This window comes from Rattus rattus, chromosome 1 (assembly GCF_011064425.1).
Source record: "Rattus rattus isolate New Zealand chromosome 1, Rrattus_CSIRO_v1, whole genome shotgun sequence".
NCBI classification, from domain to species: Eukaryota; Metazoa; Chordata; class Mammalia; order Rodentia; family Muridae; genus Rattus; species Rattus rattus.
The window spans coordinates 44,507,109-44,530,908 of record NC_046154.1 but is presented as its reverse complement, the minus strand read 5'-3'; the positions used below and the strand labels follow the sequence as shown (position 1 = coordinate 44,530,908).

Genomic DNA, 23,800 nt, shown 5'->3' with positions numbered 1-23,800 from the left:
CTTGATTTCTAATGTGTGTGTGCATGCAAATACATGTGCATGCAGGTCTATACAATGGCAGCAGGCAAAGAGAGGGAGGGTACAAAGTATGCAGGGGAAGGCACTGCAGCTAGAGGAAACGTGGGCAGGACCTCACATGCCAGCAGAGCTCCTCCCTTTCTCAAAGGCTAATAATACTTGGGTTTGTCTAATCATTAAAGGAAAGGAATGAAGTCAGCAAGACATCAAAGTCCAGCCTTCTGAGAACCAACAGTAACAGATGAGCAAGGAGCTAGCAGCAATGGAACCTGGAGCTTCAAGGGATGGACTCAGAGCTGAGACAACATACCCAGCCCTGGGCTCTGGAGTCAGCCTGCACACCTATGACATCGTGGTGGTGGTCATCTACTTTGTCTTTGTCCTTGCTGTGGGAATTTGGGTGAGTGGGAATTAAGTCGTGTTTAAGCCTGGCAGGGAGGAAGAACAGGCTCTTATTTTGAGCTTGGAGAGAAATAAGAGAGAGATGACTGAAGCCCAGAGAGGCCCATGGCCTGCCTGAGCGATGGATTCATGGTGAATGAGGCAGGTCAGACCAGGAACTTTGACTCCTCTCCCCTTTAGCTTCTGTGAGTCTGACCCTCCTCTCTTCTGCCTCAAGATTCCTAACTCAGAGAAGACTCATTCCCTAGCCTTTCTCTATTTCTATTCATATCTTAAGGAGCTGGATGCAATACTCTCTTGGGGAATAGCACTTTCCAGATTCCAATGTCCCTATTGTTCACAGAAACCACAAAACTGAGACCAGGTGCAGAGTGTTGAGGTCAGAGAACCCTGAGCCCAGAGCAGTCAGAGCCATATGGCCCTGAGGATGTGGAAACCTTTTAGCTCCCCATGTATTTGCAGTTGATTCTATTGAAAGTTATAATCATTCAGTGACAGGACACATACAAGCACCTGGCACAGTGCCTGGCATGCAGGTTCTGGGCAATAAACAGCGACTCTTATCAACACAAGATTCTGTGGAAAGGTCAGTACCTACTGACTACTGTAAGGTGGATTATCACTGTACTCTGTTAGTCAGGAATTCCTATGGACCTTAGTCCTCTCCTCTGGGGAGGGGTTAGCCCTTGCTTCACAGGCTTTGTATGGGGGAAGAGGTCACTAGGCAGGAGCTCATCAGCCCCTGTGAGATGGCCAGTGGGAGACCCCTAATTCCTTTTCCTTTTCCTTCCTCTACTTCAAGGATCTCTCTTTTCTCAGATAGAGTCAGATTTGTGGCCTCCCACTCTGAAGTAACTTTTACACCTGTGTCAACTTTCAGTTGTGACAAAATGTTGTAAATCAACTTAAAAAACTAAAGGTATATTTAGGCTCCAGGTTTCCGAGGCCTCAAACTTCAGCCAGCTATTATAATGGATGCATGGGAAGGCAACAGAAGCATGGAATGGAGGAGCATCATTATCTCATGGGTACTGGGAAACAGACAGGGAGAGAGGACAATGCTGGTGACGAGACATAACCTTCAAATTCACACCCCCTGTGACCCACTTTTTTCTAATCAGGACTCATTTTCCATGGTTTCTACCACCTCCCAATAGCCAATTCAATCTTTAATCCATCAATGTATTAGCATACTAAGCCAGAGTCCTCATAAAGCAAACAGTTCCTAAAATCTCCATGTCTGATTGTACACTGAGAAGTATTTAACACAAATTGCAACACACCTTTACCCACTCTCAGCCCACATCACAATCTCTCATCATACCCTAACAATCTCTAGACACCCTGAGCCTAACTTATGCCCTCTTCTCCACATCAATACCACAGATTTGGAGAATCCATAGCTATCATTCCAATTCTGCTGATGTCTTGACCAAGACATTGGTCTCTTGTCCCCAGAGAAAGTACTTACACTCACATCCCAAAACAGGTTATTGACTGACCACCTACTGGCTCCTTCCAGGATCCTCAGTGGGCTCAGTGGTATGCTCCAACTCCAGGCCATATCAACAAATGGCCCAAATAGAGTTCTTCATTCTGCCCAGTGTTCAGAGACCTTGGCCAGACAGCTACGACAGTGTCTTCTTCAGTGTAGAAGTCCACCTGGGAAGAAAGAAGAGGCTAGCTCAGGGAAGAGCTGGTCATTATGGCCCTGAAACCAATTCCAACTCATCTTTTGGAAGAAGCTACTAAAAGAGGGGGGAATAAGGGTACCCTGATTACCATCCAGAATGTTTTCACGGCATTCTGCTCTTCCTGAAGACCCTAGCAGCCATTGCTTCCTTTGCTTTTCCCATCAGTCCTGAGAAATAGATGGTAGGCAAAAGTAACAAAGATAATGTGGCTCTCCCACAGACTATAGTTTAAAGATACTGACACCATCAGTATACAGACAGCTTTGCTCTACCTCAGTTCTTGCCTTCTTTGTTCTCACAATGCCTGCACCAAGTGGCCAGTTAATTGGGGATGAAAGGGGAGGACTGTAGAAAGACTTGGAAAATACTAACATATCTGCATATTCTTTCCAGTCGTCCATCCGCGCAAGCCGAGGGACCATTGGTGGCTATTTCCTGGCTGGAAGATCCATGACCTGGTGGCCAGTAAGTAGACCTCCCACCCTCCTCTCCTAGGATATATTCTCAGCTTTCACCACCTATGACCTCCTCTCAGCTTTTCTCTCCAGAATTACATTATTACCCTCCAAATGTTTTTCCCAACTCTGGGATCCTCTCTTGCCCCAATCCACCAGCAACCTGAGATGCCTCTTGTGTGTGTCGCAGATGGCTCTCTAGGGGTTCTTTTGTTCTACCTAGTAAGAAATCAAAGGTAAAAGGGGGCACTTTGTTGATAGCACTCAATTCCAGAGGTTTGTAAGCTGGGATTCCAAACAGAAGCTTACAGCTCTATACAATAGAACTGAAGTCTCATGGCTCCAAAGAGTTCTTGTTCTAGGTACAAGCAGGGGTTGTTGTTCTTAGCTTGAAGTTCCAACACCCAGGGAGTAAATAGAGTTATGTCTCTGAGCTTTGGCTGTTGGGCCCCTTTGGGGTCTCAAACATTTTCATTGATCGAGATTTATAGTCCTGTACTCTCAGCTACCATTCAGCACTTAACAGCCCCTTTGGTGCTCAGTGGTCCCACTATAAGTTTCTTGCAGTGTTTTTTTTTTTTATAAGTTTTTAGCCTAAGGTTCTGTGTCACAGCTTTGAACATCAGGGTCATTAGCTCTCAGACAGTTCTGAAACTCAGCTGCCTCCTCACCACTAAAGCTGGTATGCTTTGTGGTCTAATATCTACTTTTCATGCAACAAAACCAGTATGTTCCCTGAGTAGGAAAAGAGATCATTCGAGCCAAATGTGCCAATACTGAGATGCAGTTTGGAGTTTTGGGGGATACACAGGAGAGAAGGCTTCCAAACTAACAAAAAAAAGTGACAACTGATCAATTTATAGGCCAGAAAAGAAGTGAAGGACATTTTACTCAGAATATTGTTCCCACAGTTACATCATTGTACACACACAACTTCCAGGTCTAATAATCACACTCATTAGATAAAGACCAACCACAAGTCTCACACTGTACAAATACAGACTTTTCCTGTGCCCCTGAGGAGATTCTCCTCCTCCTGTGTTATTGAGTATCTATAGAACAAGTAGTCATCTATCATCCACAAGTCTAGTCTAGCCTAAAGTGTGGTCTTCCCAATTTAGTGCATGTTTTCTAAAGTGGTCATGACCACAGCACAGGCTCCTAAAGTAGCCATGTCTATGGCATCATAGTTGCAGCATCCATCTGAAGCTTCACTGTTAGTCTCCTCAATGGATCCATAAAGTGTTTGAAGCAGCTGAGATAGCATGATGACAATCTGGTCAATCACGCAATAGGAGCTCCTCAATTGACAGCTGCCCAATTAAAGCATTAGGGCCTAAGAGAAGAATTTGTCAGCTGTCAGTCTATGTACAAAGCAGCCCATACTCTCACAGTGCCACTCATTCAGAGGAGAAAAGTTATAAGACTTCAGAAATAAATATCCTTAATAACACTTGATGTTCTCAACCTTGTATCCACATACCCAGGGAAAGTTGAGTTTCCCTCCTCTGTTTTCAAATGTGGGTCTCACGTTGGGCACTGGATCTATCAAAATATATCTGGAGTTTTCTGCTATAGAAATGCACAGAGCTATGTGGGCATATAAACTCATGTAAACAATATAATCAAACCTGGAGTAGAGGAATCACTGGGGTTACCCATTGCTTGATGAAGTTGCTGGGTCTCAGGCAATAAGTAGATAGGAAGTAGGAATTATTTTCTTGAAAGACTGACACCTACACTTAATACTAAAGAATAGTGATGTGAGACTGCTTCCAACAGTCTCCAAAAACGAATCCCAAACATTTTTAAATCTTATCTCTCATCAGACCACACCCAAAATTTCTACTAATCCTTGAAAATTAACTTCCTCTTCCCAAAGTCAGATGAAAGGAGGTCAGGCCTATGTAGAAGCCCAGTCACATCAACTATACACACAAATTCTCACATGCTCATTCATGTACTCATACATTCTCACCTTCTCTCAGTCACACACCTACACCTTAAGGCAGATAGATGCACACACAGACATTCATAAAAGCCAATGTTCACCTATACTTGCACTATGTGCCCATTCACACAAGCCAACATTCACATATACTTGCACAGTGGACACATGTACTATCCCCATTCACTCTAACACACTCATTCACATAACATTACATTTAACAACTCAACTCCCACACACTCTCACCTACTCAATTACTCACTCACTCTCTCATTTGCTCACATGTGTAATGCCTGCTATGTTTGCACCTCCATTTTGTTGATGCTCACCATGCCTGCTTGCTTGACACTCCTCACATTCTACTCTTGCTTTAGTCTCTCTTAGAAGGGGGAACAAATAGTCACAACAGTAAGTACAGGGACAAAGAGTGGAGCAGAGACTACCCAATATGAGGATCCATCCCATATGCAGCCATTAAGCCCAATCACTATTGCAGATGCCAAGAAGTGTTTGCTGACAGGAGCCTGATATGGATGTCTCCTGAGAGGCTCTGCCAGAGCCTTACTGACACAAATGAGGGTGCTTGCAGTTAACCATCGGACTGAGCACAGGGACCCAATGAAGGAGTTAGAGAGAGCAGAAGGAGCTGAAGGGATTTGCAACCTCATAAGAAGAACAACAATATCAACCAACCAGAACCCCCAGAGCTGCTGGGGACTAAACCACCAACCAAAGAGTACACATGAAGGGACCCATGACTCCAGCCACATATGTACCAAAAAATGGCATTGTCTGGCATCAATAGAAGGAAAAGCTCTTGGTCCTGTGAAGGCTTGTTTTCCTAATGAAGGGGAATGCCAGGGTGTTGAGATGGGAGTGGGTGGGTAGGGGGGAGAGCATCCTCAGAGAAGGAGGGGAAGGGGGTATGGGATAGGAGGGAATCCTAGGGCTAACATTTGAAATGTAATTAGATAAAATATCCGGAAAAAAAAAGAGTAGAGAAAACCCTGATAGCTTTCAGGAGCCTGTAAACGTTTTGGTTATCTGGAGCAAGAAGTCTAAGGACAAGGAAACTTATGTCTGTTTAACATGATAGACTACCTGAGCTGGGAACCTAGAGTCTCACAGGGCTAATGGGAAATGGCTTGTATTTCTAGTTGCACCCTTATGAGGAGAAAGAAGAACCCTTGGAAATGCTTCCACTTACTTAGCCAATGCCTCAAAAACCTCTAGCTGCTTCCACTGTGAATGGTCCTAAGCCCAGATGGCTTCAAACTAACTCTGACACCTGACCCTCAACCTCACTTGTACCTTGCAGATTGGAGCATCTCTAATGTCCAGCAATGTGGGCAGTGGCTTATTCATCGGCCTGGCTGGAACAGGGGCTGCTGGAGGCCTTGCTGTGGGTGGTTTCGAGTGGAATGTAAGGAAGCTAACCTGACCGCTCCAGAGTGTTGAGGGTCAGAACCATCTCCTGTGCCTGACCTTAGAGATGAAAGATCTCTTGGAAGAACTTGGGCAGCTGTGTGGTAAACAGAAGACCCATTATCTTGATAATTACATCAAGGCCTTAAGAGTTTTTTAAAAAGATTTAACTGAAGTTATTCAAAAAAGCTAGGATGAGGACCCAGGTCCTTCATTTCCTTATGTGGGGCTTTCCCATACAAAATGCTATCCTCAGGTGGGAAGTTCAACTTGTCTACAATCAAAATACCTTCTCTGTGTTCTTCCAGGCAGCTTTTCTGCTTCTGGCCCTGGGCTGGATCTTTGTCCCTGTGTACATCGCAGCTGGTGTGGTCACCATGCCACAGTACCTGAAGAAACGATTTGGGGGACAGAGGATCCAGGTGTACATGTCAGTCCTGTCTCTCATACTCTACATCTTCACCAAGATATCGGTGGGTATGACTCCAAGTTGGATTCCTTACTATGGGCATTATGCTGAGCTCACTGATAGCAGGGAAGGAGGGAGGGGAAAGGGGGAGAGGGATGGATGGTGGGAGGGAATAAAAGGAAAGCATGTATAGATGAAATGAGAGATAAAAAGAAAGATCCATGAATACACAGGACCTCAGAGAATGACTCCATCCAGAAATGGGGCAATCAGAAATGAAAAATAAATGGTTTAAGGGAATATTATCTTTCATTCAAAACACTATCAAACAAGAGTACATGGTTTCACCTTTACATTAATTGCTGCTTCTTCATTCAGCAACTATTAGTAGCCTAGAATGTTGGAGTCAGAAAGATTTCTACTGTCACTTTATTGAACTAAATTCAGAAAACAAATCGAGACATGCGATGTGAATTATCCAAGTCTACACAGAGGAATGTCTAGATCTGGAATCAGAATTGGATCTTGACTGCCATACCACCAGAGAGTACACACACACATACACACACACACACACACACACACACACACACACACACACACACACACATACACACACACACACAACACATATTATAGATTCTGAAATCAGTTTATAAAAAAATCATGTGATGTGCTGAGGAAATGAACTGAAGGGAACAGAATCAATCAGGTGCTAGATCTAGCAATCAAATTCCTTTGAGGACCAACATTGTAAGTTGGTGCAAAGCCTATACCCCAAGTCCCACAATAAACCCAAGCACATAGATTATCCAGAATTGATGGTTGCCTGCCCAGCCATCCCAACAGGCTTGTGCTGTCACAGAGCAGCCAGCAACCTGTGTGCCTCCTATTCTCCCCTCCCATCTGCTGTCTTCTCCATTTCCAGCTCCTAGCTTTACTTCCTCCACCTTCCACTTCCATTGTTAACCTCCTATGCATAATAGACAAATAATTCATGTCTAGATGTTTTGTTTTTTAATCAAAGCATTATACAGTACTATTTTCCTCTAAGTTCTACCATGCCTTCATGTCTGCAAAGTCATTCCCTAGTGTGGCACTTTAACATCAAGAGCAAACTCATCAGCATGGCACTTCAGTCTTGTCTTCATTGTTTGATGACAGCTGAGGACAGGCTGAGGACACCGACTGAGGTAGGTGACACACCCACAGCAACCACCCTGGACGCTTTGGGTGCCATGGACTTGTGGGTGCTGGCTTTCTGCAGACTGATATCTTCTCTGGAGCCCTCTTCATCCAGATGGCCTTGGGCTGGAATCTCTATCTCTCCACAGTCATCTTGCTGGTGGTGACAGCTGTCTACACCATTGCAGGTAAAAATGGGGAAGAGCCATATTGAAATGTAGAGATGATAGGTGAGGAAGGATGCTTTCACTGAGACAGAAAGATAACGATATAGACATGCAGAAGACTTGTTATCCTGAGAGAAACAGTAAGAATAAGAGACACAGAGACAAACAAATGAAGACAGAGATCTAAGATGAGAGAGCTCACAGAGAAAGATTAAAAGACAGAAAAGGAGCAGGGAGTACATATATGAGGTAGGAAGTACAGAAATGAAAAATTCACTCCACAAAGACAGAGAATGAAAGAGATGTGGGCTGCTGCTGAGGACAGGTTGCACAAGGACAAGGTAGAAGATCTGTAAACTACAGTCTGGGTCATAATCACTGTCTCACAAGCCATGAACCCACTCTGCTCTCTTTCCTTTAAGTTATAGAACTGGTATTCTGCCACACCAGCCCAGGACATAACAACTTAGGGCTAAGTTACTTGTCTTTGAATGATGGTGCCATCTATGTGGGCTTGGAGAGGGAAAGCAGAAAGCCTTGGAATATTAATAGCAAGAACAATGGAGTGTTGATGGTGTGGTGACCAGACCTGGACAGGGACAAAGATAGTTACATCAGAACTCACTGGTCTGTAACCAGCCTCCATTTTCCTTGGGTGAGATAAAGAGAGAGAGAAGAGAGGGAAAAGGGTCTATCACTAAGGTTCCCTGCTAAGAGGTCTCTGTGTCTTCTCTGGTCTCCCAGTGTATCTAAACATAGAGGTAGGCCACAGAGAAATCTCCCATTGATGCTGACTGGTGTATTCTCTTCTTGGGTACCCAGGGGGCCTCACAGCTGTGATCTACACAGATGCTCTACAGACCGTGATCATGGTTGGGGGAGCCCTGGTCCTCATGTTTCTGGGTAAGAAAAAGGTCTACATCTTGACCCCTAGAACTTTCCATAGCTCAAAGCCATATAAATTTTCTAGGTCAACATTCCATAAAATCGGGGTTCTGACTACTCCAAAGCCCAGCTCCCTTGCCTATTCCCAATCTTTCTATCAGTTCAAACCCAGAGGTTCACATGGGGCTAGGAGTAGGGCCTCAGGCGATTTCTCATACTCTGTCTCTCCCACAGGCTTTCAGGAGGTCGGCTGGTACCCAGGCTTGCAGCAGCTCTATAGACAGTCCATCCCCAATGTCACAGTTCCCAACACTACCTGTCACCTCCCACGGCCTGATGCCTTCCACATGCTTCGAGATCCTGTGAACGGGGACATCCCCTGGCCAGGTCTTATTTTTGGCCTCACAGTCTTGGCCACCTGGTGTTGGTGCACGGACCAGGTAATGTCCCCAGCCTGGCTTGGCCCAGCAGGGACTTCCTGAAAACCAATAAACAAACAAACACTTCAGCATATAGAGGATTGGACATTTTCCTGGGACTGAATGAAGGCAAAAAGTGGCAAGTTGTAGGGCTCACCTGCACTGAACTAAGCCCCTCTCTGACCTAGCGGCATCCCCACTGCTACTGTTTCAGGTGATTGTGCAGAGGTCTCTCTCGGCCAAGAGTCTTTCACATGCCAAGGGAGGCTCGGTGTTAGGGGGCTACCTAAAGATCCTCCCAATGTTCTTCATTGTCATGCCCGGCATGATCAGCAGGGCCCTGTACCCAGGTAAGAGCTAATGATGTTCTCTGTGCATTGTGGGTTTTATAAGGCATTTACAGAGAACTATTTCTGGGATGGGTAAGCTACAGCAGGGGCTGGCAGGATTTCTCTCCTAAGAGAACATTCAAAAAAAATTTTAGACATGTTTAGATATCATGTAGCTCCCTTCTTTTGCAGATGAAGTCGCCTGTGTGGACCCTGACATCTGTCAGAGAGTGTGTGGGGCCAGAGTTGGATGCTCCAATATAGCCTACCCCAAGCTTGTTATGGCTCTCATGCCTGTGGGTGAGTCTCAGCCCCCACACCCATTCCAGCACTCAGTACTGAGTCCTCTAAGACTCATACCTAGGATGAACTGAAGGACAAATAGATGGAAAGAGTGAAGAAAAAGACCCATCTTCATGATCACTCTAGCACATGCACACACAAACACACACCCACCTACACACCTACCCCCTTAAGCTTCCCTAAGACATCTGCTATGTGTTCCAGGTATGGTAGGTACAAGGCTAACCTAACAGGCAGTTTTCTGATCCCAGGCTTTATAAACCTGGGCTCCCCAAAAGTATAAGTCATGGTGACCAAAAGAGCCGAAAGGAGGTTTGACCAAGCCTAGAGAGGGTCACAAAGAATTATCCAAATGAAGGCAGTACTGCCAAGTCATAAGAAATACCTTGTCAGAGACCAAGAGCATGTGAAACACTGTTCCAGGAAGATGCTGCATCTGCAGATGACAAGGGAGCAAAGACCGTGCAATGTACCATCAGCAGAAAGGATGAATGAACAGAGCTTTCCATGGGAATGCTATGGCCAAACACCATGCAGAGAAACAGCCTTTGCTCTGAGAGCAAAGAAGAACACTGGATACTGGGGGATTTTAATTCAAACATGAATGATTAGATTTGTGCTTCTGTAGGACCACTATGTTTAGAAAATTCAGCATGGAGACAGACTGGGGGGGAAGGTCGAAGAAACATAAGTGAGGATCCCACAATGCTCCAGATAAGCGGCACTGATGACCTGACCTGACCAGGGTGGTTTTAGAGATGAAGAGAAAGCATTAAGTCATTTGTGAAGTAATAGTTGGCTGGATTTGATTACTCAGTATCCATTACTGACTAGAAAGACAGAGACCCAAAGACAGTTCTTGATCTTCAGAGGTTGTACTTCGTCAAAGAAGTGGAAGGCAGTATATGAGTGGTTATTGCTTCCCTTTAGTAGTTACAGACAGTCAGAGAAATAGCAGAGATAGTGAAGATCCACTTAGGGCCAAGCAGTTAACAAAAAAAAAGGAGAGGGGAGAGACAAGAGAAGGGTCTAGGATAATGATATCTGTGAGGGAAAACAGTAAGGTGGTTTTTTTTCCTTCCATTTTTATTAAATTGGGTATTTCTTATTTACATTTCAAATGTTATTCCCTTTCCAAGTTTCCTGTCCATCTGCCCCCTAGCCCCGTCCCCTAGCCCCTCCCCTTCCCCTTCTAGATGGATGTTCCCCTCCCCATCCACCCCTCATTACCGCCCCCCCAACAATCCCCTACACTGGGGATCCAGCCTTGGTGGGACCAAGGGCTTTCCCTTCCACTGGTGCCCCAGTCTTTTGGTAGTGGTTTAGTCCCTGGAAGCTCTGGTTGGTTGGCATTGTTGTTCTTATGGGGTTGCAAGCCCCTTCAGCTCTTTCAGTCCTTTCTCTAATTCTTTCAACGGGGTTCCCATTCTCAGTTCAGTGGTTTGTTGCTGGCATTTGCCTCTGTATTTGACGTGCTCTGGCTGTGTCTCTCAGGAGTGATCTATATCCGGTTCCTGTCAGCCAGCACTTCTTAGCTTCATCCATCTTATCTAGTTTGGTGGCTGCATGTGTATGGGCCACATGTGGTGCAGGCTCTGAATGTCCGTTCCTTCAGTCTCTGCTCTAAACTTTGCCTCCCTATCCCCTCCTATGGATATTTTTGTTCCCCCTTTAAAGGAAGAGTGAAGCATCTGCATTTTGGTCATCCTTTTTGAGTTTCATGTGATCTGTACATCTTGGGAAATTCGAGCATTTAGGCTAATATCCATTTATCAATGAGTGCATACCATGTGTGTTTTTCTGTGATTGGGTTTTCCTAACTCAGGATGATATTTTTTAGTTTCATCCATTTGCCTATGAATTTCATGAAGCCATTGTTTTTGATAGGTGAGTAATACTCCATTGTGTAGATGTACCACATTTTCTGTATCCATTCCTCTGTTGGAGGGCATCCGGGATCTTTTCAGCTTCTGGCTATTATAAATAAGGCTGCTATGAATATAGTGGAGCATGTGTCCTTGTTATATGTTGGAGCATCTTTTGGGTATATGTCCAGGAGAGATATAGCTGGGTCCTCAGGTAGTGCAATGTCTAATTTTCTGAGGAACCTCCAGACTGATTTCCAGAGTGGTTGTACCAGTTTGAAATCCCACCAACAATGGAGGAGTGTTCCTCTTTTTCCACATCCTTGCCAGCATCTGTAAGGTGTTATTAGCCAGAGGGAAACAAAGAACTGAGGAGGAAACTCAAGTGCTCTCAAGGTTTCCAGGGAGACACCAGGACTTAGTTAACCATGTGCATTTGAGAGAAAGAGGCCCTGGGTGGGCAGAAGAACTACTGGGATTAGGGTCATCTCCACAAAGTTAAAAGGTTATTTCCAGCTTGACCATCAGAGGTAGAGACTTTAAATATTAGTGCACCCTCCAATATTTCTTTTGTCCAAATGGAGAAAATGGAAAGTAGAGGAAAGAAAAAATTAGGAAAGGAAAGGAAAGAAAACAAAACAAAACAAAAGAAAGCTACTAGTCCAAATATCATCCATTTAGCCAGCTATCTACCAAGTGAGGAACAAGTCCAGGTTTCTGTCTCCAAGGCTGAGACTTCAGGTAATGACGATAATGTGATTTAAAAAATCACTTTTTTTCAAAAGCATAGAAAGCATATCACAAACATTTAAAAAATGCTAACAGCCACCCTCTTACTCCCAGCCTCAGAGATCCACAACTGGAAAACAAGACTGCAGAAAACCTATCAGCTTGACTCATGTACACTTTATGGTGCACAGGGGCCACCCAGGGCCACAGAGCAGAGGACAGATCTTGGCTTCAAGCACTGCAGGTCTCCTGATGCTATATCTCTCCTAAATGGAACCCTCACCAGCACTCACAGTTTCCATTTTCCACCCTAAGATTCCTGGCTTTGTGTGATTCTGAGGCAACTCACCATGTCTTGGTAGAGTCCTTAAATAGACAACTTTCCACCCAGCTCTGTCTCTCCCCAGGTCTGCGAGGCCTGATGATTGCCGTGATCATGGCTGCCCTCATGAGCTCACTCACCTCCATCTTCAACAGCAGTAGCACCCTGTTTGCCATAGATGTGTGGCAGCGCATCCGCAGGCAGGCATCGGAGCAAGAGCTGATGGTGGTAGGCAGGTATGTGACCTATGCCTTCAGAGAAACTCTCTCTCTCCTCTCCCATCCCTGCTTCCTGGGAAAACTGACTAGGCTAGACCCCAGGCTAGCACTAAGAACAGTGGGTTCTGTGTAACTTTGCATTAAGCCCCACCCCAGAATAATGCCACCTCTCCCTCTTTAGAATACCGAGTGTCAGGGGGTGTCTATCCTTACCTATTTTACTGCCTCTTGTACAAGATCTCCAAGGTCACTGTGAGATTGTAATGGATGTCAAGCAATGGTTCTCAACCTAGCTAGTGCTGTGACCCTTTAATACAGTTCCTTGTATTGTGGTGACCCCCAGCCATAAAATTATTTTTGATACTTCATAACTGTAATTTTTCTACTATTGTGAATCATAAAGTAAGTATTTGATATGCCGGATATCTGCTCAGTGACCCCTGTGAAAGAGCTGTTGAACATGAAAGGAGTCATGACCCACAGGTTGAGAGTCACTGGTGTAAACCCAGCCTGACAGTATAAGAACAGGGATATCGCAATCCCTGAAGTCTTTCGAGCCAGCTCTGGCTGTTATACAGGACATGAGAATGTTATTAATCTAACCCACCAGATAGACCTTTAACATACATCATTCAACACACTCTTGTACTGGGGACACAAGGATACATGGTATAGCCCAGCTCTCAGGGTATCCCAGCTTACTGTAAAGAGGGTACTTCAAGGGACAGTGAAGGGCAGTCTTATGGAAGATGTTCATAAAGAAGTTGTCTCTGAATGACCCACAAGCCTTGAACATCAAGCTATGAACATTGAGCTTCACCTTGAATGTAGCATTTTATGTTTTTAAAAGAGTAACTTAGTGGCAAACATTCTTATTCTCTGTAGACTAGGGATTGATAGTTCATGTAAGGGTAAGGGGGTTGTGTTCTGAAATCTCTGTTTCACAATTCACGTCTACCTAGTTCTGGCTTTGGAACTAAAGAGCACATTCCATCCTCCTTGGTGGTTAGAGATCTGAGATTAGATACCGCGCTCTTCACGCTCACTCTCGGTTCCTCCCCAGTGTTTGGTTTCTGCCCTACAGACTGCCCATCTGGATACTGCCAGACAGTGGCCCAGACTCTAAAAGTAGGACAAGAGAGGGAACTGGTAGCAAGGGGGACACATGGGTAGTTACCTCTCTAACAGGGCCCAAGAAAGGCAAAGTAGGAGTAAAAAGAGAGGAGAGAGAAAGTTACTTCAGAAGTATTCCTCTTCTCTGCACGCCAACAGGCTTATCGTTCTCAATTAGTGTGAGTTTGGCGCCATCTGCTGACCATATGCATTACTGCATCGAGTCCATCCAATAAAAGTCCATTGGGTTTGTTTTTATAAAACCAGTAACTAGGAGTGAGGATCAGCTAAGAGGGGGTAAAAAGAAGAAGCAGAGATTCGGGGGGGGGCGATGAAAAGCTGGAGCCACTCTAGAGAAGCTAGCCACTCTAGACAGTGCTGAGTGCAAAGAAGAGAAAGGAATCCTAAGCAGAGACTTTTCAGTGCATGGCTGGGGTGAAAGGTATGTTTATTCCTCATCAGTGCACAGAACAACCTGAAGTCATTTAGTATGTGAAAACGAAGATTTCTTGAATTCTGGAGTTCTAATTTCTAGGATCTTACTATCTAAATGTCTGCATTCTAATAGTTGATATGCTAGCCTCCAGACCTTCTGTGGCCCAGGGACCACTCACTTTTTTTTCGTGATTCCCATTCACACTCTCATGATCACAGGCGTGGCACTCCCATAACCCTGTGCTCTTCCCACAGGTTGTTTGTAGTCTTCCTGGTACTCATCAGCATCCTCTGGATCCCCATCATCCAGAGCTCCAATAGTGGGCAGCTCTTTGACTACATCCAATCCATCACCAGCTACCTAGCCCCACCCATCACAGCCCTCTTCCTGCTGGCCATCTTCTGCAAGAGGGTCACTGAGCCTGTGAGTGAAACGCCCTGCCCCTCCCCCACACACAAGGTCTGGGGTGACACTGTGTCACTCTTCTTAGCCCAAAGCCTTAGGACCTTTGGCGGAGCCACTGCCTTCTCTAGGTTTTTAACTATTACCTTCAAGTTAAGATTCTCTCAAGCACCCAGTAAATACTTAATCAACCCAAGTATGACATCTTCAAGAATGTAATAGTTTACAAGGTTCACATGGATCGGCCATCTTGAGCAGACAGGAACAAAAAAATTATTAAGTAAGCAATAACAGCAAAAAAGCTATGGCCTCTGTGAAGAGAGTAGCCAGTGAAGAGGCTCCTAACAGGTGCAGGAAAGACTTCCTGGAGGAAGCAGCATTTGAGACAATTCCCAAAAGGCCAATGGTAGAGGAAGAGACTGCTGCAAAAGAGAGAACTGCGAAAGCTCAGGGCAGACGGAGGTTCTGTGGTCTCTGCTCCAACTCTAAGCCTGGATCCTTCTATGCATAAGCAAAGCAGCAACAAGGGCACCAATGTTAACCCAGTGAGTGTGAACTCTTGGGGTGATGCGCACACAGCTGTCCCATAGCTACACTGAATTCCGACAAATGTGAGAGGGGGTTAGAGATGCCAGGATGGGAACCGTGACTACATCTCAGGATAAAAGGAAGACACTGCATGCACCGAATCTGCTGGAAGTGCCTTGAAAAGTTAAAGGATGTCATGTTCATGACTCCACACAAATGAAAGAACTCAAGGTCATGACAAAGGCCATCAAGGGAACCCTTCCCTTTATTCCTCCCTAAGCAGTATGTCTACTACTTGCAAGATTTATTCTTGCTGACATCCACAGAGCACAGAAAGAGCCCATAGAATTCTGGGTGCTCATGCTCATCCAAAGAACTGAAATCAAGATCAATATCTCGTTAAAATCTCAGTCATCTGACCAGTTCATACTGGGAATGGGTGTGGCTTAAGAACCCTTGGAATTATAATTAACGTGAGGTCTGAGACTTTCTTTTGTAAAAAGGAGGGGTGCAGCTCTGCTCTAATTTCTAATTCTCATAACAGAATTTGGCAAACAGGCTCCTGGTGTTCCTCGATTAATAGAAAAACACAGCTTGTTCGATTTGAATATTGAGCATCTGCGACTCAGTACCTGCTAACCTTTCCATTCCACGGAAGAAAACTCTGAGCCAGGCTTAAGTAAGCTCTGGAGCTCATCTCCACCTCAGTAGACTGCTCCGGCTGCCTTTAAGTCGAATCAGAGTGTTGACGGGGAACTAGAAACCAGTAGGAAGCCAGGAAGAGAGAGAGATTAAAGCAGGGAGTCTCGACTTCCTAGGAACTCCTCCACCTCACCCCAGTCTCACTCCTCCCTGTCCATTTCTCCACTTTCTCCTTAGGGTGCCTTCTGGGGCCTCATGTTTGGCCTGGTAGTGGGAATACTGCGTATGATTCTGGAGTTCTCATACTCAGCCCCAGCCTGTGGGGAGATGGACAGGCGGCCAGCTGTTCTTAAGGACTTCCACTACCTGTACTTTGCCCTCCTCCTCTGTGGACTCACCGCCATCATCATTGTCATAATCAGCTTCTTCACGGAGCCCATCCCCGACGAAAAGGCAAGTTGTGTGCTCAGTATGTGGCTACTGGAAGCAATTCCTCTGCTTCTCATGCCTGGAATGCCCCACTGGGTTTTATCCTGCTGGATTAGGGTCTCACCAGCTGCTAAGCAGATATCTTTTGGAGGACATGTTCACTGGGGTATGAATTTCCAGGCAAAAAGTAACCCACTATGAGTAAAGTGTGGTGCTGGGGTTACAAAGATAAATGGTCCCTGCCAACAGATGCCAGCACAAACTATTAACTACACAAAAAGGAAGTACAGAAGTACTAGTCTTAATGAGAGGAACTAAGCACAGCTATCCAGAAACAAGTACACTAGCAATGTCTCTCTGAGTTGGACTTAGAGATTACATATAGAGAGATATTAATATGTATACAGAGTACACTGGTTAAGAGAGACATACATGAGAAAGGATCCAGAGAGTATCCCATCCTCTGAATATTGATGTGATCTCCTCCAGCTTGTTTGGTTTACTAAGGCCACCAAAATTGCTTATCACTGACTAGACAGCATAAACATCAAGAATCTATCACATCACCATCTGGAACCAGGAATCCTGGAAGCCTGGGGTCAAGGGAGAGGCAGGTTATTTTCATCTGAGGGCCCCTCTGTGGCCTGGACATGGCCATCTTCTTCCTGAGTCTGCACATGATCTTCCCTCTGTCTGCGTTTGGGACCTGATCCCAGTAGGGCTTACCCATGCCACCTGATCTTGCATGAATTACTTTGTAACAATAGTGTCGCCATATGTAACTATAATCCGAGTTATAGGAGTTAAACCTTCAACATAGAAAGTCTGGTAGAACATGGTGTGGTCACTGACAAAGCCTGTGGTAGAAGTTGAGTGGCATTCACATTGAGTGGCAGTCACTGATAACGCTCTCACCTGTGTGGGACCTGGGAGTTTGTACAATGATCATATGACTCTTCCAAATAAGAGGGGCTCTAACAGATGAACAAGTGAGGCTGGCTCTTGATGTGGCAAGACATGACCTCTTGCTAATGGGGGTCTCTGATTTTCCCTTGTCTAACTCACTCCACATATCAAAGCCATTCCCACATTAGAATCCATCCCAAGGACCATCTCTGTCACCACTGATGCTGGTTATAGAAGTTGTGTTTTAGACCTTTGGGCCACTGAAAAAAAGGGGTGGGGATAAGAAAAAGTTCAGGGATACCATCTTTTTCTCTGGTGATGGTTGCTTCTCTACTCCCTCTCTCTACAGATAGCGTGGATAAAAACCAGTCCTCATTCCAAGTGTCCATTCCTGTCTGCACCCCCTCAGCCCACTGCTGTCCCCAGAACACCATTGAAGTTGTTCTCATTGAAGCTACTCATATTCTTGTTGCTCAAATGAATGATTAATTCTTGTCACTCTCTTATGTCAGTTCTGAGGAGAGCTAGACACCACTGACCACATCCTGACTGTTGAAGGCCTCTTCTCTACTGATACCTGGTATATTTTTGCTTCTAACTTTTGTTTCATTTTTCTAATCTTCTGGTCTCTTCCTGGGCTATTCTTTTACCTTAGAAAAAAATCTCTGTGGCATGTTACCCTAAAGCACCTGTTATCAACCTGCTAATCACCAGCCTTTGGGGGGAGGTCATGTGTCAGATATCCTGCACATCAGCTATTCACATAACAATTCATAACAGTCCCAAAATTACAGTTATAAAGTATCAATAAAATAATTTTATGGTTGGGGGTCACCACAACATGAGGAACTGTATCAAAGGGTAGCAGCATTAGAAAGGTTGAGAACCACTGTCCCAAATGTCCCTGGGCTATCAATTTAACAACTATTTATGGCTCTCATTTCTGTCTCTTCTCTATTCACTCTCTTAAGACTGAAGCTAAAAATCTAACTGCCTCCTGGTGACATGAAGACACATTGCCTATGTGCTGTTAGTGACACGCAGAGTGAACATGAAGTCCATACATTTTGCAGAGATGTGTAGAAACAAACAAACCTCCCAGTTCTCATACTTGCAGACAGAGGCATACTTGAGTCTGACAGAAATAGTGCAAAGTAGGACTGCAGAACCAGGCAGGTGGCACCTGGCTCTGCATGTAACAGACTGCTGGGGCAGGGAAGGAGTTTTGTTAAAAGAGACCTTCAGAGGCACAATCATGTTTGGGGGGGTCTAACATCACTGATGTGAGATAGAGAAGCTGCACTTCCGTCTTTTGGACCACAAAAAACTGAGATAAGTTGCCATCTCCATCCTTGGATAAGGACCATCCAAGAGGTGTAAGGTTTGGTTTTCCTTACTGAAGATCTCAGAAGCATTACAGACACCTCAAGCTCACCATCATATTTGTGCGCACATTTTCCCAGTCTTCTTCTCTCACAAAGCCCCAAACTCACTCTTGCATCTCTTCCCCTTTGGAGGGGCTTTAATTACCCATGTCATCATCTGAGCCAGGAAACAAGACCCATGGTAGTCTCTCCTCTTCACATGATCATTCTGTAAGTCACCATATCCTGTGAGTTTTACTCTCCTAACATCTCTGAAGGCTGCCACCTCCTGGAATGGGGAGGTCGATGGGTGGTTGAGTATTTGCCTAAGTAAATGTTTGCCTGGGTAAGGCCTAGGTCTGGCTCCAGGCAGTGCAAAGGAAATCAGTGCATAGATAAATGCAGAGATCTTTCCCTCCTACCTGTTTTCTCCAGCACCTAATATTTCTTTCACTATGTCTTGTTTCCCTTTTCAACCATTTCCAGGCTGGAGCATTTCAATTCACTTTGAGAGAGCCTTGAAAAATCTAGCCTACAGATCTTTCTCTTTGACTAAAGGCTGCAATAGCTCTTGCTGGTTTTCAAGTTTGTTCTTGCCAGTAATCAGCTCCTCCCCTGGGACCTTCAATGCTTTTGATTGGTGATCAGGCATCTACTTACTGTCTAGGCTTGTTTCTCCCAGCTGCCGGGGAATTCCTGACTCAGATCTAAATTTCAGCACCCAGCGTAGGCCTGACAGAAAGAAAGTGGCTACTCCAGAAAGGCTCATATTTGAAGAAAAGAGAAAGCAATGGCTTTCCCACCTCACCTTCTTCTTCAGTCTGTCTTCTATGGTTCTGTCACTCCCATGGGTGAGACTTCCTTCTCCACAGCAGGACTGTCCTCTGACTCCAAACTTTGTTTCTTCTTGTTCTAGCTTGCTCGCCTGACCTGGTGGACAAGGAGCTATCCCATATCTGACCTACAGAAGAAAGCCTCTGTGAGTGTGAACAATACAGAGAGTGACAACTCTCCAGCACTGGCAGGGAGGCCAGTGCTGGAGGGCCCTGCAGGAGATGAGGAAGAAGCAAACACCACCCCGGAGCCTGAACAACCAGAAGGTAGGTTAAGTGCATTTTGGGGCAATATAATGGGGCATAGAGGAGCTTGAGGACAAACATAATGTTGAGGATCCCCCAAGGACCAATTTTGTGGTTACTGGGGATGTAGTACTCTGAGAGAATCCAATCAAAATCACCCTTTGACTTTCCCATGTTCCTATTAAACCAGTTAAGACAGGTGAGAGTCTAAAGATTGACTTGATAACTCATGAGGTGGCTAGTTTTAGATTCTATCCACAGGGAGGTGTACTTTCTAATACTGAACCCATCATTAAACAAAGAAGCCCACCCATTCTCCAGAGGATCTAACCAACAGCTCAGCAGAAGAAACCTATGGGCAGGAAACTGAACAACATTACAATTCTTGAGTGTACTCCATGTGGAAGGTAGCATAGATTTCCTTCCTGGGACCTCGAGGGTCCTCGTGGCAAGAGTGTAGAGCATGTCCACACACTTGTGTTGTTGTTATAGGGATATTGCAAAGTGGCTACTTTGCTGCCAGGTTCTTAGAGCTGCTTATGCCTTCCCAGAGGTTGTTAATTGTGTTAGGATAGTACATTAATTAAATCAAAGCCACAGTGTGCCAGTTGACAATATAATGAGGTCATAGCCTTCCTGTAGTGAGATTAAATAATAATATTAAGGCATCACAATGATAGAATGACATCACTATTGAGATTTTTCAGCTATAATATTCCCAAGGAAAAATTTAAAATTCCAAAAGTCACATCAGTTGTGAGTTAAAGTCCAAAGTCAATTATCTTTCCCTTATGAAGCAGAAATTTAATAAAACTGTAAGTGCTGTGTTTATTTCCAGCGTTAGTTAGGTAGTCTCAGTGCCTGGATGGAGCTGGGATCCTCTTGCCAGCTGCTTGACATAGAATTGGGCAAAACTCCCTCAACCTTCAGAAAGCCTGGGTGTTGTACCTGCCTCTGTGGTGCCCACCTTTTTGTGTCTGCAGGAAGTTAAACCAGACACCTCGCAGCGCATCACTGCTGGACCCCCACATTTGTCGATGTTCTGCCTCCCAGTTCTTCTACATTCACTGGGTCTGAAACCCTGCATTGCCCCTCAGGCTTGAATGGATCCCACTTTTTGAGGCCCTTCACCTTAATTCAAGGTCTTCATGCTATACAAATGACCACTATCTAGTAGCTAAAGATACCATGAGCTCCAGAGCTACGAACATCTAAGGCTCAAAACTTCTTGCCCAGGCAGTGGTGGTCAAAGGTCAATGAAGCAGTCTGAAAAGGAGAGATACTTAGTAGATATAGAGATGGTCATTTCAGATGCATCAAAGGCCAAAGCCACTCTCTCTGACCTTAGCAGTCACCTGACCTCGGTTCAGTGTATTTTGCTTGACAAAAAAAAAAAATGTAGCTTCATTTTTCTTTTGCAAGTGTTAATACATTTTGAGTTGGTCTTAAAACTGCTTCCCCATCACTGCACTGGCTTTGGCTCCTCAGTGTATGGGCTGGAAAGAACATCCTTCAAGCAATCATGTAGGTGAAGCAGCTATGAGGGAAGAGAGGAAAGAGAGTTTCCAGAGGAGGGGGGAAGAGTCCATGGCTGGACCCCAGAGCTAGATAGGCATACAGTTACAAGTCAGACTGGCTCCTTGCTGGTCCCTGTGTTCAGGACAAATAGTTCCTGTTGATACAAAGAAATGCCTGCTCCCTGTGAACAGCTGCACCTAAGAGAAGAAAGTGAGAAAAACAGCCCCAATGCCTCAAGTCAAACCCTATTACAAAACACCACTGTGGAGGAATGAGAGGGACAGAGAAGGCACCTGCTTATGGAGTGGATCTTGCTGAAACAAAGGAACCTCAAAAGAGGAGGGAAGCAGCCCCTTTAAGCTTAGCTTATGTAGTCACAAGCTCAACAATTCCCCATACTGCTGGCCTAGCCGGAATTCCTAAGGCACCTGAGCATCTGGACGTCACTCACACACCCTCACCCAGTCCCAGCAGCCATAGCATTTACAGTGTTTTAACCGCCATTCTCCCTTAGAATACTGCAGGACATGTCATAAGGCATATGAGGAAGAAAGTGCCTGCCATTAAAGATTGATTTATTGATACATGGCCTTAGGCAAGGCAGAAGGCAGAGCTGGCCTTACTGCTAGATTCCTGACCTCCAGCTCAATGCCAGGCCCTATATGCAGGGAAATGATTCTGTCTGGTTTAGATATTCCCCCTTTCTGGGTAAAATAGGCGTTGTTTGTCCCCACTCTGAATGACAAAGCATGATGCTTGCTTCAACATACTATCCCCATAATAAAATGCTTCTAAGCTGTGACCATTTGGATGCTATTGCCAAGGTCACAGTTCATCCTAGAGACTCAACTTATCACCCATCCTATGCCTTACAAAGTGTCCTCCCCATGTGCACCCCACTCCTTCCTTCCATGACTCACCCTGTCATCCCTTGTCCAACCTTCCCTTTTTCCTTCCTTTCTTCTTCCCCTGTCCCTTCTCCTCCTTTTCTCTTATGGCCTGTCGTCCAGCCCTACACAGGTCCTGGGGGAAATGGCTGTGGAACTGGTTCTGCGGACTCTCTGGAGCACCACAGCAAGCACTGAGCCCAGCTAAGAAGGCTGAGCTGGAGCAGAAGCTGACCAGCATCGAGGAAGAGCCACTCTGGAGATGTGTCTGCAACATCAATGCCATCATCCTGCTGGCCATCAACATCTTTCTCTGGGGCTATTTTGCATGACTCCAGAGACTAGGGTTTAGTTGAAATGAGTAAAACCGCTGAACCCTGGTCCGTCCCCAAGACCAAAGGCAGGCTCTCTTTCCAACTTGCTGTGCTAACTGCAGACCACAGAGACTGAGAGCGAAAGAGCCTTGAGGAGCATCTGGTCTCATATGCTTGTAAGGTGGAGATATGAAGGGCTAGAGTGGTCACTAGGATCACCCAAAGTCATAAAGCAGGACTTACACTAGGTCTCCAACTCCAGCTCTCTTTCTATTTTACTACCCTGTAATCCTACCTCAAAAACACTATCCCCTCCATCCAATGAAGATATTCATTGTATGTGTATCTTCCAGTTAAATACATAGTAAGAAAATGGGTAGAGAATTCTATAAAAATTATTCTTGTATACTCGTTCCCTTTCTGCTTCCTGTTTCCCTCTCCCTTTCCCTCCTTGGCTCTCAGTAAGATGAGTCCAGTGAGAAGGGTCTTATCATGCCATTGGTTTCCATTGTGCCTGTCAATCCCGTAAGAGCAAAGAGCACAGGTAACATGACAGGTGTGGAGACAAGTGCTCCAAGACCAGGATCCTCCTTGGCACAACTCTAATTCCACTTATGCCCCCAACAACCTTTCCACATCCTAGGAACTTGGAGCCTAGCTTGAGCGATGTGTTGAAAATAACAGGAATCAAAGAGCCCTAGGGAGCAGAGAGGACAGCCTGGGGGTGGGCACACCATGACATTCATCCTTCTGCCTTTATTTGCCAAAACTTCTTCCCTGAAATATACTGAAGACCATGTCTTTGAGCAACTTCCCAGGAAGATATCCAAATGCTGCACACTGGATCAAGGTCCCACTCAGACCCTACAATGCACATGCTGCCTCCTTGTGGCCCTATCATACTGCCCTGCAGTATACTCTCCCTTGTGGATGGTGCATGCCTAGGAGCAGGGATCAATGGTGATGCCCAAGCTGGCTTTGCACCATCAACAAAAGAAGCCAATAGATGCTTGTTGGGTTCATATGCACTTCCAGGCCCTGTGCCTTTTGCTCTCTGGATGGTGAGGAAGAGAGTTATGGAATTGGCTTCTGGAGAAGAGAAGTAGCATAAGCAGCTGAGTCTCAGGCATATAGGCCGAATGGTACAGACAGCCAAGAATGGCCCTTCTCCCTCTCCTCTGGTCCTCTGCAATGCACTTTTGATCACCGTGTCAATGACTGCTCATTCTAACTGAAGACAAATAAAATTCCATTTCATTAACCTGCAGACACAGCTGCGCGTCTGACCCTCTCCTCTCACAGCTGCCTCCAAATTTTTCTTTCAGTGACTGTCTGACCTCACTGACCCTTGCTTTGAATCAGCGAGTACACTAAGTGGGTCCATCTGAGAAGCTGTACTCTCTGGCTGC

General features: G+C 45.3%; 1 protein-coding gene across 1 annotated transcript; it reads left to right on the top strand.

The window, feature by feature from the left end:
• The first annotated feature begins 245 nt into the window (after positions 1-245).
• Positions 246-23,664, top strand: Slc5a9 (solute carrier family 5 member 9). Its single transcript, XM_032900353.1, has 14 exons — positions 246-418; positions 2,508-2,579; positions 5,836-5,940; positions 6,251-6,415; positions 7,619-7,724; positions 8,526-8,606; positions 8,823-9,028; positions 9,222-9,357; positions 9,529-9,636; positions 12,641-12,791; positions 14,577-14,745; positions 16,132-16,347; positions 19,510-19,693; positions 22,201-23,664. The coding sequence occupies exons 1-14, from the start codon at positions 260-262 to the stop codon at positions 22,407-22,409; spliced, it is 2,067 nt and encodes a 688-aa protein (XP_032756244.1). The 5' UTR covers positions 246-259; the 3' UTR covers positions 22,410-23,664.
• The last annotated feature ends 136 nt before the right edge of the window (positions 23,665-23,800 follow it).

What these genes read in the sequence shown, in the direction of transcription:
- Slc5a9 (XM_032900353.1), top strand. Translation starts at nt 260, where the DNA reads ATGAGCAAGGAGCTAGCAGCAATGGAACCTGGAGCTTCAAGGGATGGA. An exon ending in TGGGTGGTTTCGAGTGGAAT is followed by an intron (nt 5,941 to 6,250) that starts GTAAGGAAGCTA and finishes GTGTTCTTCCAG; the next exon opens with GCAGCTTTTCTGCTTCTGGC. An exon ending in GCAAGAGGGTCACTGAGCCT is followed by an intron (nt 14,746 to 16,131) that starts GTGAGTGAAACG and finishes CTTTCTCCTTAG; the next exon opens with GGTGCCTTCTGGGGCCTCAT.